The sequence below is a fragment of the Amphiura filiformis genome, chromosome 11, assembly GCF_039555335.1.
Source record: "Amphiura filiformis chromosome 11, Afil_fr2py, whole genome shotgun sequence".
Classification (NCBI taxonomy): Eukaryota; Metazoa; Echinodermata; class Ophiuroidea; order Amphilepidida; family Amphiuridae; genus Amphiura; species Amphiura filiformis.
Window position 1 is genome coordinate 53114385 of NC_092638.1, and position 14338 is coordinate 53128722.

The 14338-nt window shown below is 40.1% G+C and overlaps 2 protein-coding genes across 2 annotated transcripts in view; one reads left to right on the forward strand and one right to left on the reverse strand.

Annotated features, from left to right (window-relative positions):
* LOC140163771 (uronyl 2-sulfotransferase-like) overlaps window positions 1–9628 on the forward strand; it is a 10305-nt gene extending 677 nt beyond the window's left edge. The window contains exons 2-4 of the mRNA XM_072187087.1: window positions 3940–4093; window positions 8876–8976; window positions 9436–9628. Coding sequence (XP_072043188.1) covers window positions 3965–4093; window positions 8876–8976; window positions 9436–9628 — 423 coding nt within the window. The 5' untranslated portion in view covers window positions 3940–3964. The remainder of the gene's footprint in view (window positions 1–3939; window positions 4094–8875; window positions 8977–9435) is intronic.
* Window positions 9629–10317: 689 nt separating this feature from the next.
* LOC140163772 (uncharacterized) lies at window positions 10318–11106 on the reverse strand. The gene has a single exon (XM_072187088.1). It carries the CDS (start codon window positions 11104–11106, stop codon window positions 10318–10320), a length of 789 nt encoding a protein of 262 aa, XP_072043189.1.
* Between the last annotated feature and the right edge of the window lie 3232 nt (window positions 11107–14338).

The following is a 14338-nucleotide window of genomic DNA, read 5'->3' on the forward strand; positions in this document are numbered from 1 at the left end:
TGAGTTCACGGAGCGTGCGCAATTGAACGACCACACTGCGGTCAAACAGCGCCAAATTCGGAAGCTTGAGCGATTAAAACCACCTACCGAAAACTTGGAATTATTGCCGGAATGGATGCGAAATTCGACCAAGGATACCAACTTTAACAAGGATAAGTGGGTTGTGAATTTATCCTCGCGGAATTTGAGCACTTCGGAGGTTTCTGTTTTGCAGAAAGGATTGAATTTTGCCCCGTCACCGAAGGATATGCCGGTCGAGGATATTATCACTGAGACTGAATACGCGATTAAGCGATTTCAATACAACAAGACCACTCGTGTTGATTACGATTCGGCGGCGGAACTGCGTGCTCGTGTAAAGGGGCATTGAAATCTGCTAAACAACCTAAGAATAACATCTCTAAAGACGAATGTGATGCATTGTACAGGCTAAGAAAGGATCGTGGCATTACCATCTTGCCTGCAGACAAAGGCAGGGCTACTGTTGTACTCGACCCTGAACGATGATCAGAAGATCAATGCATTGTTAGACAGTGGTGACACGTATGGTAAGCTTAAGATAGATCCTACTAAGACCTACCAAAATAAGCTTATCAAAAGACTGAAAGACTTTAAGTCGGAGGGTAATTTGTCGGAATATAAGTACTCCAAGTTATACCCTCATCATGTTGTATGCCTTCGTTTTATGGGCTACCAAAAGTTCATAAAGAGGGAGCCCCGCTTCGACCAATTGTCTCAAGCATCAATTCAGTTACATATGAATCCGCTAAGTATCTTGCAGAGATTGAACGTGCTGATTGGCAAAAGTGAACATCACATTAAGAACACTGAATCTTTTGTTGAGCGCATCAAAACCTTGTGTCTCGAGCCGGGTGAAATCCAGATTTCATACGATGTATCCGCTTTGTTTACGAGTATCCCTGTAGAGAGCGCGATAGATGTAGTGAAAAATTTATTAAAGAAGGACACCAGCTGGAAAGAAAAGACTGATCTCACGGCTGACCAAGTGATACAACTTTTGGAATTTTGCCTCAGCACTACCTACTTTGTTTTCCGAGGACAATTTTATCAACAATGTGGGTGTTGTGCTATGGGCAGCCCGGTCAGTCCGGTTATCGCAAACATGTACATGGAACATTTTGAGATCACCGCTTTACGCAATTCACCCGTCTAACCTTCCGTGTGGCTTCGTTGTGTGGACGACATTTACGTTGTCATTCGCGAAACCGATGTGAAAATTCTCACCGAACATATCCACAGTCAGAATTCGCATATCAAATTCACCAGCGAATCGGAAGTGGACGGTTTCCTTGCATTCTTGGACACCAAAGTCTTGAGAAACGCTGACGGATCCGTGAACATCTCCATCTACAGAAAACCTACACATACGGATCAATAACCCCATTTTGATTCACACCATCCTATCGCTCACAAATTAAGTGTCATCAGGACATTATTTCACAGAGCTGAAATAGCGGTGACAGACCCCGAGAAAAGGGTGAATTATGAAGGAAGTTGAACATATCAAGTCCGCGTTAGGACGTTGTGGTTACCACAATTGGACTTTCGGTTTAGCCAAAGCTAAGGACAAAAGTAAGAACACTCCATGCCAACCAAGTAGAGGGAAAGAAATCGTCGACCTACATCACCCTACCCTATATAGAGGGGTTGTCACAGAAGCTCCAGCGTATTTTCAAATCCTACGGCATGTACGGTGTCGCTACAGGCTTCAGACCGCACAATACGCTGAGAAAACTATTAGTCTCACCTAAGGATCCCACGCCAACTGAGAAAAAATCAGGCGTGGTCTACGAGATTCCCTGCGGCGAATATAAAAAGGTAGCTCAAGTTCATACATCGGCCAGACAGATATAACTCGGAGATAGACTGAAGGAGCACAAGTCAACTGCCCCAGCCGCAAACCAAGATCAAGAAGAAATCGCCAGAACTAAATCGCGATCAAGGACTGGAATTGCCAACCTTATACAACGCCCTCATTCGACCAAAAGTTGCCAATGATCAACAAAAGGGCAAGTCCATCACAACATCTTAGGACTTCTTCTGATGAAGATGTGTGTCACACATCGAAAAATCAAGGTTAGTGCTGAAAGTCAGTTTAAACTTTTGGAAACTAAATCAATTATTATTGAAAAATAACACTTTGATGTTTTGCACAAGTTCATTCTACGAATCATATACTTTGAAAACTTGCTTAATTTATTGTTGTTTGAGTTATTTACGATAAAACGAGTACAACAACTTGCAGCCCGCCACCTGCTTTGTTTAGCGATCACATTTTATATTTTCCGATTTTCCATTTTCCGATGTTTTGGGGTCCTTTTCATATCTTAAAATGCCAAGAAGGTATGATCCCCGAATGGTGTTAATGTAAGAGAATGATGTAAAGCATGTATTAAAATCATTTTCCCCACCGCGTACCGGGGGTGACACTCCTCATAAGACCTGGGTCAATATTCATATTTTGGGTCCTTTTCATATCTCGAAATACCAAGAAAAATTATTTCCCTACCGGAGTGACACTTCTCGTAAGACCTTGGTCAATATTCATGTTTTGGGTCCTTTTCATATCTTAAAATGCCAAGAAGGTGTGATCATCCGATCATTTAAAGGATGTATTAAAAGCATTTTCCTCACGGGGGTGACACTGCTCAGAAAACCAGGGTCAATATTCATATTTTGTGTCATATTTTCATATCCCGAGTGGTGTCAAAATATGTGGTGTGGTGTCAGAATATAATGAAAAATAATGTCCCCACTCGGAGGTGATACTCCTAATAAGACTTGGGTAAATATTCCTATTTTGGGTCCTTGTCTAATCTCAAGAAGGTATGCCCTCTACATCTCACATCTACCATAATGTACTGTCAAAAGTCCATGGTTCAGCTATGTTACGGTAACCGCTCTAGTTTTACTTTTATCTCTGAACATGCTGAAACAGAACTATAGTCATTATGGTCCCCAATCATATTCTCAAGCTCTGAATAACAAGCAACTGATCAGGTATAACAGTGTAAATTGGATGCGGATATAATTAAAATGTTAAATGTTGGTATTAAAACAGCGCCTTTCACATGTACCAAATCGCTTTACATTTAATCCGCTGTCGTTAGAATATGTCAGCTGCCATACAATACCCAAGGCATGCTCATACCTTTGGGCGGCGCTCAATGGAAAATATTCAAAACAGCTCCCCATTTCACCCCTGGGTAGAGAGAAGCAAGTAAGGTAAAGTTCCTTTGCCCAAGAGCACAACACGATGGCACCGCCGGGGCTCGAACTCGCAATCCACCGATTGCAAGGCAGAGCCCGTACCGCTGCGCCACCGTGCCCTGTAATTTAAAGTTATAAATGCATTACTGGTTATAAATGCATTACTGGTTATATCTTGCTGTTTGGTTACACATTTAATCATAACACTTGCAATTGTCATATGGAGTTAAAGGGATACACACGTAATATTTTCATATAAATGTTTTGCGATTTCTACCGTTTCAATCGATTTTAAGGTAACCTATAAATATTTGGAAAAAATTCTCAATCAATGTCTCAGGCGGTTACCCATATATAGCGGATCTCGGCTGTCGCGATTACCTGGCTGATCGCGATTACTTGGCTGATGGTGACTGTACCCGCCAAGTTTTATGCCCATACGACAGTTTTTACCTCAAATTTTGACCTCAGATGACACCCTGATGACCCCGAAATGACCTCTAAAATTGGCTCTAAATGTTTAATGTACGACCACCAAGTTTCATGCCCATGCGACAGTTGTTACTAATTTGAACTCATATGACCCCTGGGTGACCCCGGATGACCCCAAAATGACTTTCCAAAAATTTGGCTCTAAATGTTGACTGTACCCACCAAGTTTCATGCCCATACGACAGTTTTTTATACGAACTATTATTTCATTTACAGGTCAAATAATCCAGTTTACATTAATATGATAAGAGATCCGATTGAGGTGCTAGTGTCCGACTACTACTTCACACAGCATGGAGACGGAGCGGTGGGACCAAGAACAATAAGACGAAATCAGAGAAAATATGCAGAAAATATGAAAATGAATGAGGTATGAAAACTCTATGTTAATGTATGTTTTTAGAGTTCTCTGTATCCGGGTATTACTATTACCCCTATCTGAGACATTTCATTCGCTATTAAACCCGGACATTAAACGTCCAATGTCTCCTATGATTTTGGTATTAATCAAACTAAATGGATAGTTATGTTTTTGTAAACTATTTTTTGCAAAGATGTTTTACTGGTAACCATGATGGAAATTCACTGTTGATAGGTTTCAGAATCGTTTGCAAATTTAACAGTTAGCGGCTTAAAAAACATTTGGAGGAGGAGATTTGAAAATGAATGAGGTATGAGAACTTGGAAGTTACACTATGTTATTATAGTTCTCTTAGACTGGTTCTATTTTGGAACTATGTGCTTTATTTTAAGCATCAAGCGGCAAGTTTGATAGCTGGCAACCAAATTATTTTTGTTAATTCAGGTATGCTGATTTCAAAACTTCTGCCTGCCAAGCTATAGCCTATATATTTGAACCCCGTGACCCTAAACATGACCCCGAATCCCCGATCATGATCATACAGGGGGAAAAATGAATCGTGCTCCAAATTCACTATAAAAAAAGACGTTACGCAAAAATGCGCGTATTTGCGCGTAGGGCATATTATATAGTTACCAAGTCATGCGCCTCAACAGGTCCAGGGTCAATTTGCATGTTATACAGGGGTGAAAGATAAAGTTGCTCCGATTTTTGACAAACACATGGATGGCAATTGTTCCTCAAGTTCAAGGGATTCAGGAAAAAGAATAGTTTTTACTATCTGCCATGTCAAATTCAGAAGATAGGCCGAGATGATAAATAAATACAAATCTGACTATCGATGAAAACCTCTTTAAATATCGCCTCGCTTGTTGAGCGCTACCATGGATAGAAGAATCAGGATGTGACAATAGCTCATTAGCATGTGTCCATATTCATATTTAAATAGCGTATTGTTATTAAAATGACGTCGTGACCTTGTTAGAGGGCGCTAATGATGTATGCAGACAGATCTTGACTCGAAATCTATATTGGGTTCAAATGGGGGTCATGAAATTTTTAATGACCAAAAACCAGTTGCACTGACATGGAACAGCTTCCTGGACCACATTCACAGCCCAATAATTGGAACCCGACACAAGAAATCTGTGAGTAAGTGGAATAGTATTGAACAAGACCTGTTTCTTGAAGAAAGTGTGTGAAAAACAGAAGCAGCCCGTTCCACACTATTCCACTTACTCTTTGGAAATTATCACCTGTGTAAGGATCTTGTACGCATTCTCACAAATTTCTTTTGCTGGGTGCCAATTATTCGCCTGTGAATGTGGTCCAGGGATGCAAATTGTGATTTCTTCCTCAGGAGCAAGGTTTTAGGCTCAAGATTTCCTCAATCGTACCAGACATAAAATAGCTTTATTTCGCACTTTGAAAATGGTTTTTAGAGAGACTCTATATGTAAAGCCTTCAAACTTCCAAAAAGGAGCTTTATCGTGGAAATGTGCGCGCGTAGCGCGCAAAAATTTGGCATTTTACTCGAGTTTGGCCACATGATTGGGGTGAATTTTGGTGGGACATGGGCTCCTTTCCCCTTTTATTCCTTTGCCCCTCCATTTATCTTTTTTTATCAGGGGGCCTGCAGGGCATTGTCTCATTGCCTCAAGCACCCTTTCAAACTGAGTTTGGAAGACTTGTTGACAAAGTCATGGTAGTGTTGCGTTTTGACACCACTCTTCAGTCCAGGTTGTCCTCTCCTCACTGGCACTTCTGATTTCTTAGTATTGATATACTGAATTTCCTTTATACAACTTTTCCCATATCATAATATCCTGATTGCCGCCTCTGTTTATATTATGTGGGCCCTATTTCCACCTACTTTCGCCCAACTTCTTTTTTACTGTTAAATTATATACATTGAATACCTCCTCTGGTGAGGAATTGTAGATTTCCTCAAATATGCATTGTTACCCATTTCCATATTCTAATGCTAACACCTTCCTCTTTTAAGGCTCTTATTTCTTGAACAATCATGTGATTTCCTCAAAATTTTGAACAACCAGTGTCTTGAAATTTCGTCTCTTTCATTCAGTAGCTTCACTCCCTCACAGCCCTCACCTATTAAGTTGTTATCTTTTGCTGATATACATGTATGTTTCCCTCTTCGTCATCTTCTTCCTCACTTTCCGCCGCCTCCTCTTCTTCTTTCCTCTTTTTCTACTTTCTCTCTTCTTTTCTTTTTCCTCTTTTTTCCTCTCTTTCATTTTTCTTCTCAAGGCATCATTTCCTCAATTTTGACTGTCATTTCCTAGGAGCGGTGCTTCCCGCTCCCGCACATTTTGCATCCCTGATGTGGTCCAGGAAGCTGTTTCGTGGCAGTGCATTTTGTTGCATTTTAACTGATTGGTTACTGGCATGTGTTTAGAGTAAAGTATTAAAGTAATCCTGTGTGTAATTTTGGTTTATTTTTATTATGGACATGATTTTAAGATGGTCGCGTGTCTTGAGCTCGCCACCAAAAAAAGGTGGCGACGTTACATTTTGCCAAAGTCGACTCAAAACAAATGATGATATCTCTGTCAAGCAAGAAGGTATTGTCATGCTTGTGGTCTGATTTTATTGCTAAAAATAATGCACTTTCAACCCTGTAAAAAGAAATACTTGAACTTTTTTAATACTGACACTGTGCTTCATAGAATTCAGAATGGGCAGGGTGGCGGTGGTGGGGGATGTGGTGGTGGGGATGTGGTACACACAAACTCTATGGGATTGGTATTTTTAGTGCGTAATCTGCTTCTGTAAAGCCTGTAAATTGGATTTGGACTCTATTTAGCATCTAAAACACTCATGGCCTTACAGCTAAACAATTCTACTAATTGTTTTTAATAATTTATGATTGGTTTAGTCTAGAAAATACAAACTTTTCCATACAAAACTATCCGTTGTCATATTAAACACTGTAGTAAGTAATGCAGATGTTTTTAAAAACTAAAAGTTACTGTAAAATTTTAATTACTTATCCTATCATAGTCAAAGTATAGATTTTCTGAAGGGAAATTTGACGAGGAATCTAAATATGCATGGACATGTTTTTTTGTATGGGTTAGGGGGAAAATGTTTAGGTTCAAAATATGTTGAATTGTAAACAAATCTAACATACTTTGGGACACCCTACATTCCGAGATTACCAAACAGCTGTGATTTTGGTTTCTTGTCAGTTGACTCTCCATATCCTCTACCCAAATGAAAGTTGTTTACATCCAGTTTATTACTGTAAGTTGGTAATAAGCAATGCATTGAGTGACCCATTTTTTATCAAAATCTTTTTTATTCCACCCTGTATATCTTGCAGGTCACGCTGTATAATGAGTTGAAATGTATATATTTGAATTGCTTATGCCTTCAGCTTTCCAAAAATGTATACTTTTGCTAGTTTAGGGTTGATGATTGTCGAGATAATCTAATTAGAAACCCGGTTGGTGTAAAAATTCATAATATTTGTCATGTAACGCTAAGGGTGGCGAGTTCAGGACACACGGCCAGATATGACCTTCAACAGCTACGATTCGCTAAACTTTTTTACGACGTCACCTTTATGTGGTGACCTCAATCACATGGGCCGAGTAAGAGTTGATGTGAATTATTCATAGCCGATCGATATGTACCTTGCCTCAATTCGCCGTAGGTTTGTGTGGCTAATACAAAAACCATGAATTTAGTGCCACCCCCTGGCGCTGCATTGCTTGGTCAAGCTAAGTAGCCGCTTATGGGGAGAGCACGGACGTGATATATAGACAAGAACTCCATAGATGAAGATCATAAATAATTGAATAAATTAATAAATAAAATAATAAAATAATCAGATTTATTTATTCATTTAACAGGTCAAATAGAGTACATTGTACAATACTAAATCATGTATAAATTATGTCCGTAAATAAAACTCGCCTGCCCCAGGATCCCGGGCCAGGATCGGTAAAAGAGAAGTTCCAATAAACTTATAGTAGTGTAAGGGAGGTCTCTATCAAACTCGGCGGGTCCGTGTTTTGGGTTGATTAATAATGGCATAGTCTACATTTCCAGTCGTTATCAACGTACCCGAGGAGGGTCTACGGATAAGAAGTCGAATCCAAACAGCAGCATCATAACAACAAAAAATGGGCATTGTCATTCAAATTATTGCGTACTGGGCTTCCGCTGACTGGTAATCATGGAATCTCAGTTCTAACGAGTTTCGGGATCCTTGCAAATTTCACAGTGGCGCAGCTGCCGGGGGCAGGGGGCAATTTCCCCCTGGCAATGCCTATTCCCCCCTAGCGCAGGGCAAAATAATAAAGGAGTGAGAGAGATGGAAAAAAGGGAAATGAAAGTGAAATAGAGAATCCATAGGACATAAGGTGCGGATAGAATTTGAACAATTTTAAAATTTTGTTAAAAAATGGAACTATATTATATCAAAATGAAGTCGCTATCCCTTGTATTCCTTTTTGAGGAAGGGGCGGCAAAATTTTTGTTTGGTAGATTTGGGCTACGCCACTGAAATTTCATAGCAGTGTAGTGTGAAAGTAGATAAAACAGTGATATTTATTGGCAAATTTTCAGTTCCTGAAAAGCATTGTGTATGTATTAAAACGTTCTACATCGGAACGGTCATCATGCCCTTCACTCTTTATTAAATTCAAAATAATAGAGAAATATTTGGAAACGACCCAGGAAGGACTTTGAACATTCTTGTGATTAAAATCAAACTGCGATCCGAAATTCAATTTAATGGTTTATTTTTCTTCTTTTTTATAGACTTTCGACCAATGCGTTTTAAAGGAAGGTAAAGGCTGTATATCGGAAGGACGCCTCTCTTTGATGTTACGTTTCTTCTGTGGCACACACCCAAAATGCAGGTAACCATGGAAACTTTTATAATGAGGGTCAAAGTTTACATAGGGTTAAAATCCCCAGGTCAAATCTCAAAATTGTTACGATTTGTTTAAATCCTATTCCAAGGTCACAAGGATTCAGAAAGTAATAATGTTTGAACTACCTGCGGCTAATCAGTCTTGAGTTATTAGCAAAAAGGTAAAAAGTTCAAATTTGGGCTCCATGGGGGGTCAAACACAGAAATATTATCAAATTTGGATGAAAATGGTCTCAAAATGTTTGTCAATTTTGACATCTCAACATGTTAAGCATCAACTTGAACAAGAAAATGTTAGTCATACGCAATTTTACACTAGTGGTATAAACAAATTAAATTTGGTTGCAATATCGTTGATGGTGTTGCATAAAATGGCTCAGTATAAGTAGGCATGATAGGACGTAGGTTTTGTATCAATTTTATTTACCAACGTTTCTCCGTATAGAACCGATCTAGAATGGTCATTAAATGAAGCCAAAAGACGTGTGGAAGAGGACTACTTAATAGTTGGACTACTAGAGGACTACGAATCCACACTCAGACTTATGGAGAAACTAGCGCCTAGCTTGTTTAAAGGCATTGTGACCGACTATGACGCTGATGAACGAAAGAAGATATCAGGTACGTTCAAATGTTAACCAGTGATGAGTGATTGATCACTATTATAGCTTATAAAATACTGTACTAGTGTGGTGTCTCATCTTGTGTTGACAATAATATAACCTGTTACAACGAAATGAGCGTAAAGGCGCAAGTTGGTGGTTTCAAGACCTTCCTTCGTGAATGGAGACATAATATGCTGTACTCTTTATTCAAATTATGTCCTCATTCTCGAAGGACATATCACTGTCAATAATAATAATAATAATAATAAGCCGCACTTATTAAGCGCCTTTAACCCAACAGGGTCTCAAGGCGCTTTACAAACCATGAAAAATACAATCTTAAAACTACAAATTACTACCGGTACTTAAAATACAGTCTTAAAAACTACACAAAAATAATTTCAAAGAAACAGAAATACTGGAGGGACTGATTTCGCCAGACCGCAACGCCAACGCAGAAAAAAGAAAGTGCATCACGGAATGGCAGGAACCCTCGCTCCAGCATCCCTATACATATTACATATTTATACATACAAGCAATGAGGAATAATCAAATAACTAGTGAGATGCATGCAAATTAAATTTAGACACATACACAGGACCAGCTGTGAAACACTAAGTAAATAATGTCAAATTGCACGGAAGCGATGACACACAACAATTGATATAAAAGATGCCATACATATATACAAAAGGTAATTATTGATTAAAAAGAAAGGTTTTCAGTTTTGTTTTAAAAACGTCAATAAATTAGATGAGGCAAGCCTGACATGCTGAGGTAAATTGTTCCATTCTCTATGAGCGGCTTCCATGAAGGATCGCTGTCCATAGGCGGTGCGCGGACGACGAGTAGGAGGTTTGATAAGGTTCTGTGATGATGAACGAAGTGAACGGGATGGAGCATACGGCGTGATGAGTTCTGATAAGTACGGCGGAGCAAGTCCCTTAAGGGCCTTGAATGTGAGTAAGTTGATCTTGAATGCGATCCTTTGGCGAAAGGAAAGCCAGTGAAGTCCGCGCATAATTTCAGAGATGCTGTCATACTTCTTTGTACGCGTTACCAATCTTGCCGCAGTATTCTGGATCCTTTGAAGTTTCATGATCTCACAGTCAGGCAGTCCATAGAGAAGCGAGTTACAATTATCCAAGCGCGAGGTGACATATGCGTGAACCAGTTTTTCGGTGGTGACTTGATCAAGATAATGTCTGATTCTCCCAATGCTTCTGATGGCATGAGTGGCATTGCGACAAACGTTATTCACATGTTCTGTCATACAGAGTTTGTTATCTAAGATAACGCCAAGATTGCGAGCTGGAGAAGTAGGTTTAACGGTTGTATCGCCTACTTTGACACCAGATATTGCTGTTGTCTTCTTGTTCCGCGACGTAAAGTGAACGATTTCGGTTTTGCTATCGTTTAACTGGAGCTTGTTACGAATGGTCCATGATTTTATATCAACAAGACACTGTTCAAGTTTAACTATGCAAACAGCTCTGTCGGAAGGTTTCATAGAGATATGCAATTGGGTATCATCTGCATATGTCATACACTGGATTCCATTGGCGGAAGCAACATCTTCAATCGGTGCACTATACAAAGTCCCGGGTAACGGGTCCCGCAACCGACCCCTGGGGTACGCCACAATCCAATGGGAGCGGATCAGAGACGACGGAATCAATAGCAACGGCTTGCTTGCGATTGCCAAGATACGATGCAAACCAGTCTAGTGCTCTGTCACCGATTCCGTATCGGTCCTCGAGGCGCGCAATCAACACATGATGGTCTATAGTGTCAAATGCGGCCGAGAAATCGAGCAGAACCAGAACTGTCTCATCACCCTTATCTATAGTCTGAAGAATATCATTGCAGACACGGAGAAGTGCGGTTTCTGTGCTACAGCCTTCCCGGTAGGCAGATTGTTTGTTGCCTTGAAGTCCATTATCTTTCAAGTAAGCTTGAAGCTGTCTCACAGCGACGCGTTCGACCAGCTTTGATTCAAACCGGAGATTTGATATTGGACAAAAGTTTGTCATGTCCTCGCAATCGAGAGAAGGCTTCTTGATAAGAGGCTTGACGCGAGCCACCTTATAGGTGTCCGGGAAGTAACCAGTTGAAAGAGATTTATTGCCGATCTTTGTAATGGCAGGCAGAAGATCATCAACCAAGAGCATGAATAGCGACATTGGCAGCGGATCGAGGGTGCAGGATGCTTTGGACGACTGCATCACAATTTCGCGGACATAATCCTCGGAAACTTCCTGGAATTGCAAGAGAGAGCAATCACACTTGTCAGCCACATTAACAGATGAAGCAGAGATAGAAGCGTTGTCAAGTGATGTTCTTATCTTCTGAATCTTCTGATCAAAGAACTTCACAAATTCGTTTGCAAGATCTAAAGAAGATTCATTTGATGGTAGCACCGTTGGACTTTGTGCAACAGACAATTTGTCGATGACACTGAACAGTTGTTTCTGATCACAGTTTGATATGACAGACTTGTGGTATTTTGTCTTAGCACTATCAAGAAGTTTCTTATAGTCACAGCAGCTTTCTTGGAAGATTTGCTTATGAATCTCCAAACCAGATGTTTTCCACTTTCTTTCACAAGAACGCTTCTTCCTTTTGGCATTTCTAAGGCTCTCATCGTACCAAGGTGCATGAGGTCTTAAGGTAATCTCATGCGTTTTCTCGGGAGCATGTTTATCAAGAATCGTGCGCAAGACGTTGTGATATTGTTCAGAAAGTTCGTCAAGATCATCAGCAGGTGTCAATATGAGTGGTGAGTGTACAACATCATCACGAAGAGCACTAAGATCAATGTCCTTTAGTTGTCGGTGACGGACAGAACATTTCGTTGCATTAGGTCGTGCAACATCAAGTTCACACTTGACTGCATAATGGTCAGATGGAAGACCACGGTGTACTCGCTGATGTTTGTGTTACTAGACTCTCCGTATCTCGAGAAATTATGAGATCTAGAATGTGTCCTTTGATGTGCGTAGCCTCGGTCACATGCTGACGAAGACTCGCTGATTCAAGAAGATCAAGCATGTGTTGAGCATCACGGTCACTCTCATCATCCATATGGAAATTAAAATCTCCAGCATATAAAATGCGACATTGAACGATGGAAATTGTCTCCAGTAATGTGGCAAACTCGCTAAAAAATGTTGAAGTTTTCAGCTTGTTACGCTTCGATGGTTGAGGTCTGTACACAGACAATAGTCTGAAAGGTTGTTGCCCATGTGAGGACACAGACAAATCCATAAGTTCAAACGAAGAGAATGAATCACTATGGTTCTCAGTGACTTCAAACCCCTTTCTAAGAATCACACTGATGCCTCCTCCGCGATCTTTCCGAGGTTTATGGTAAACAGCATAATCAGGAAGCGTGTTGGAAATATCTGCTAACGCACGGTTATCGCGAGCATCTCCAGTGAGCCAACTTTCAGTTACTACGAGAATGTCCAGTTTGTGATCAATAATAAGGTCACATATTGATGCTGATTTTCCGCGGCGTTTCATAGACCTGGCGTTCCATGGCGAACCGAACTTTTGGAAAATTATCGGATCGCAAATTGTCAGTACCAACGGGATTAATTGGAACTTTGACAAGTTGTCGTTGTCTTGGTGACGAGACGCTATTCTCAGCAGGCAAAGATTTGGTACCAATTCTATTGGTAGTGATTACTTCAATAGATCGATTTTTCCTACCACCACGACAACCCCGCTTTGTTAACTTGGCAATCTTAAGTTCTTTTAATCTAGTCCATAGCTGTTGATCAACTCGAGTATAATACTGTTTATCACACTTCTGCTTCACGTCCAACAAGGTAGTCTTGCTATAAAAAAGACGAGGCTTCATGATAACTAAGTATGAACTACGAGACTGGATAAGAGTCTAATGATGATATATGTCTGTACACACAGTATATCGCCGTATACACGCTATGTTACGATGAAGTACATATTAAAAACAGTTCAAAGTTACATATGACGCTGAAAAATGTTCAGATTCGTATACAATCAGTACGACGATTTACTTACGTAATAAAAGAATGTCATTAAAAGACGAATAAAGTCCACTAATGATGCAAAAATCAGTAGTTTTTACGGAGCCCATAAATAAGAGTGCAGCTTGCTGAGAGCGCCACCATTATATGCTTGATAGAATTAAATTGTCTGACCAGCTAGTCGGGCAGCTAGTATTCTCCTCCGCCGTCAGTGTGAATTAGCTCGAGATACTCTAGCTAAAATACAGGTTTACATTTACTATCTTACATTATCTTGCTGTATTTCAGCTAGAGCTCCAAACGACAAGCTTCCGGGTTTTTTGGAGAACAATACTGTTACGTAAGATGAAGAAGAAACCCGCCTCGGAGCCCGCCCTACTCATTATTTCATTGTACTTATTGCAATTTGCCTCCACACATTACGTAATCAACACAAAGCTTTTGTGACGATTAGTGAGTGGATAAGAAATTGACAGTGGAGGATACGAAGGACACGCTGATTGTTAGTTGTCAATCATGAATTGCCGCAACGTATTAATATTTTACTGCATGGCATTCCGCAAACACCAAGACAAATTATGCCGTATTTTTCCAAAGATCATCTCATATGAAGTAAGCTGAATGCGATCTGTACTTTTGTAACATTCCGATCGCTTTTGATCACCTATTATCGGCGAATTTGCTTGAAAACACGTGAGTTCATGTTGTGTAAACATAATTAGCATAGAC

Excerpts from the sequence above, each read along its gene's own strand:
- LOC140163772 (XM_072187088.1), bottom strand. The coding sequence starts at position 11,106 with ATGAAACCTTCCGACAGAGCTGTTTGCATAGTTAAACTTGAACAGTGT.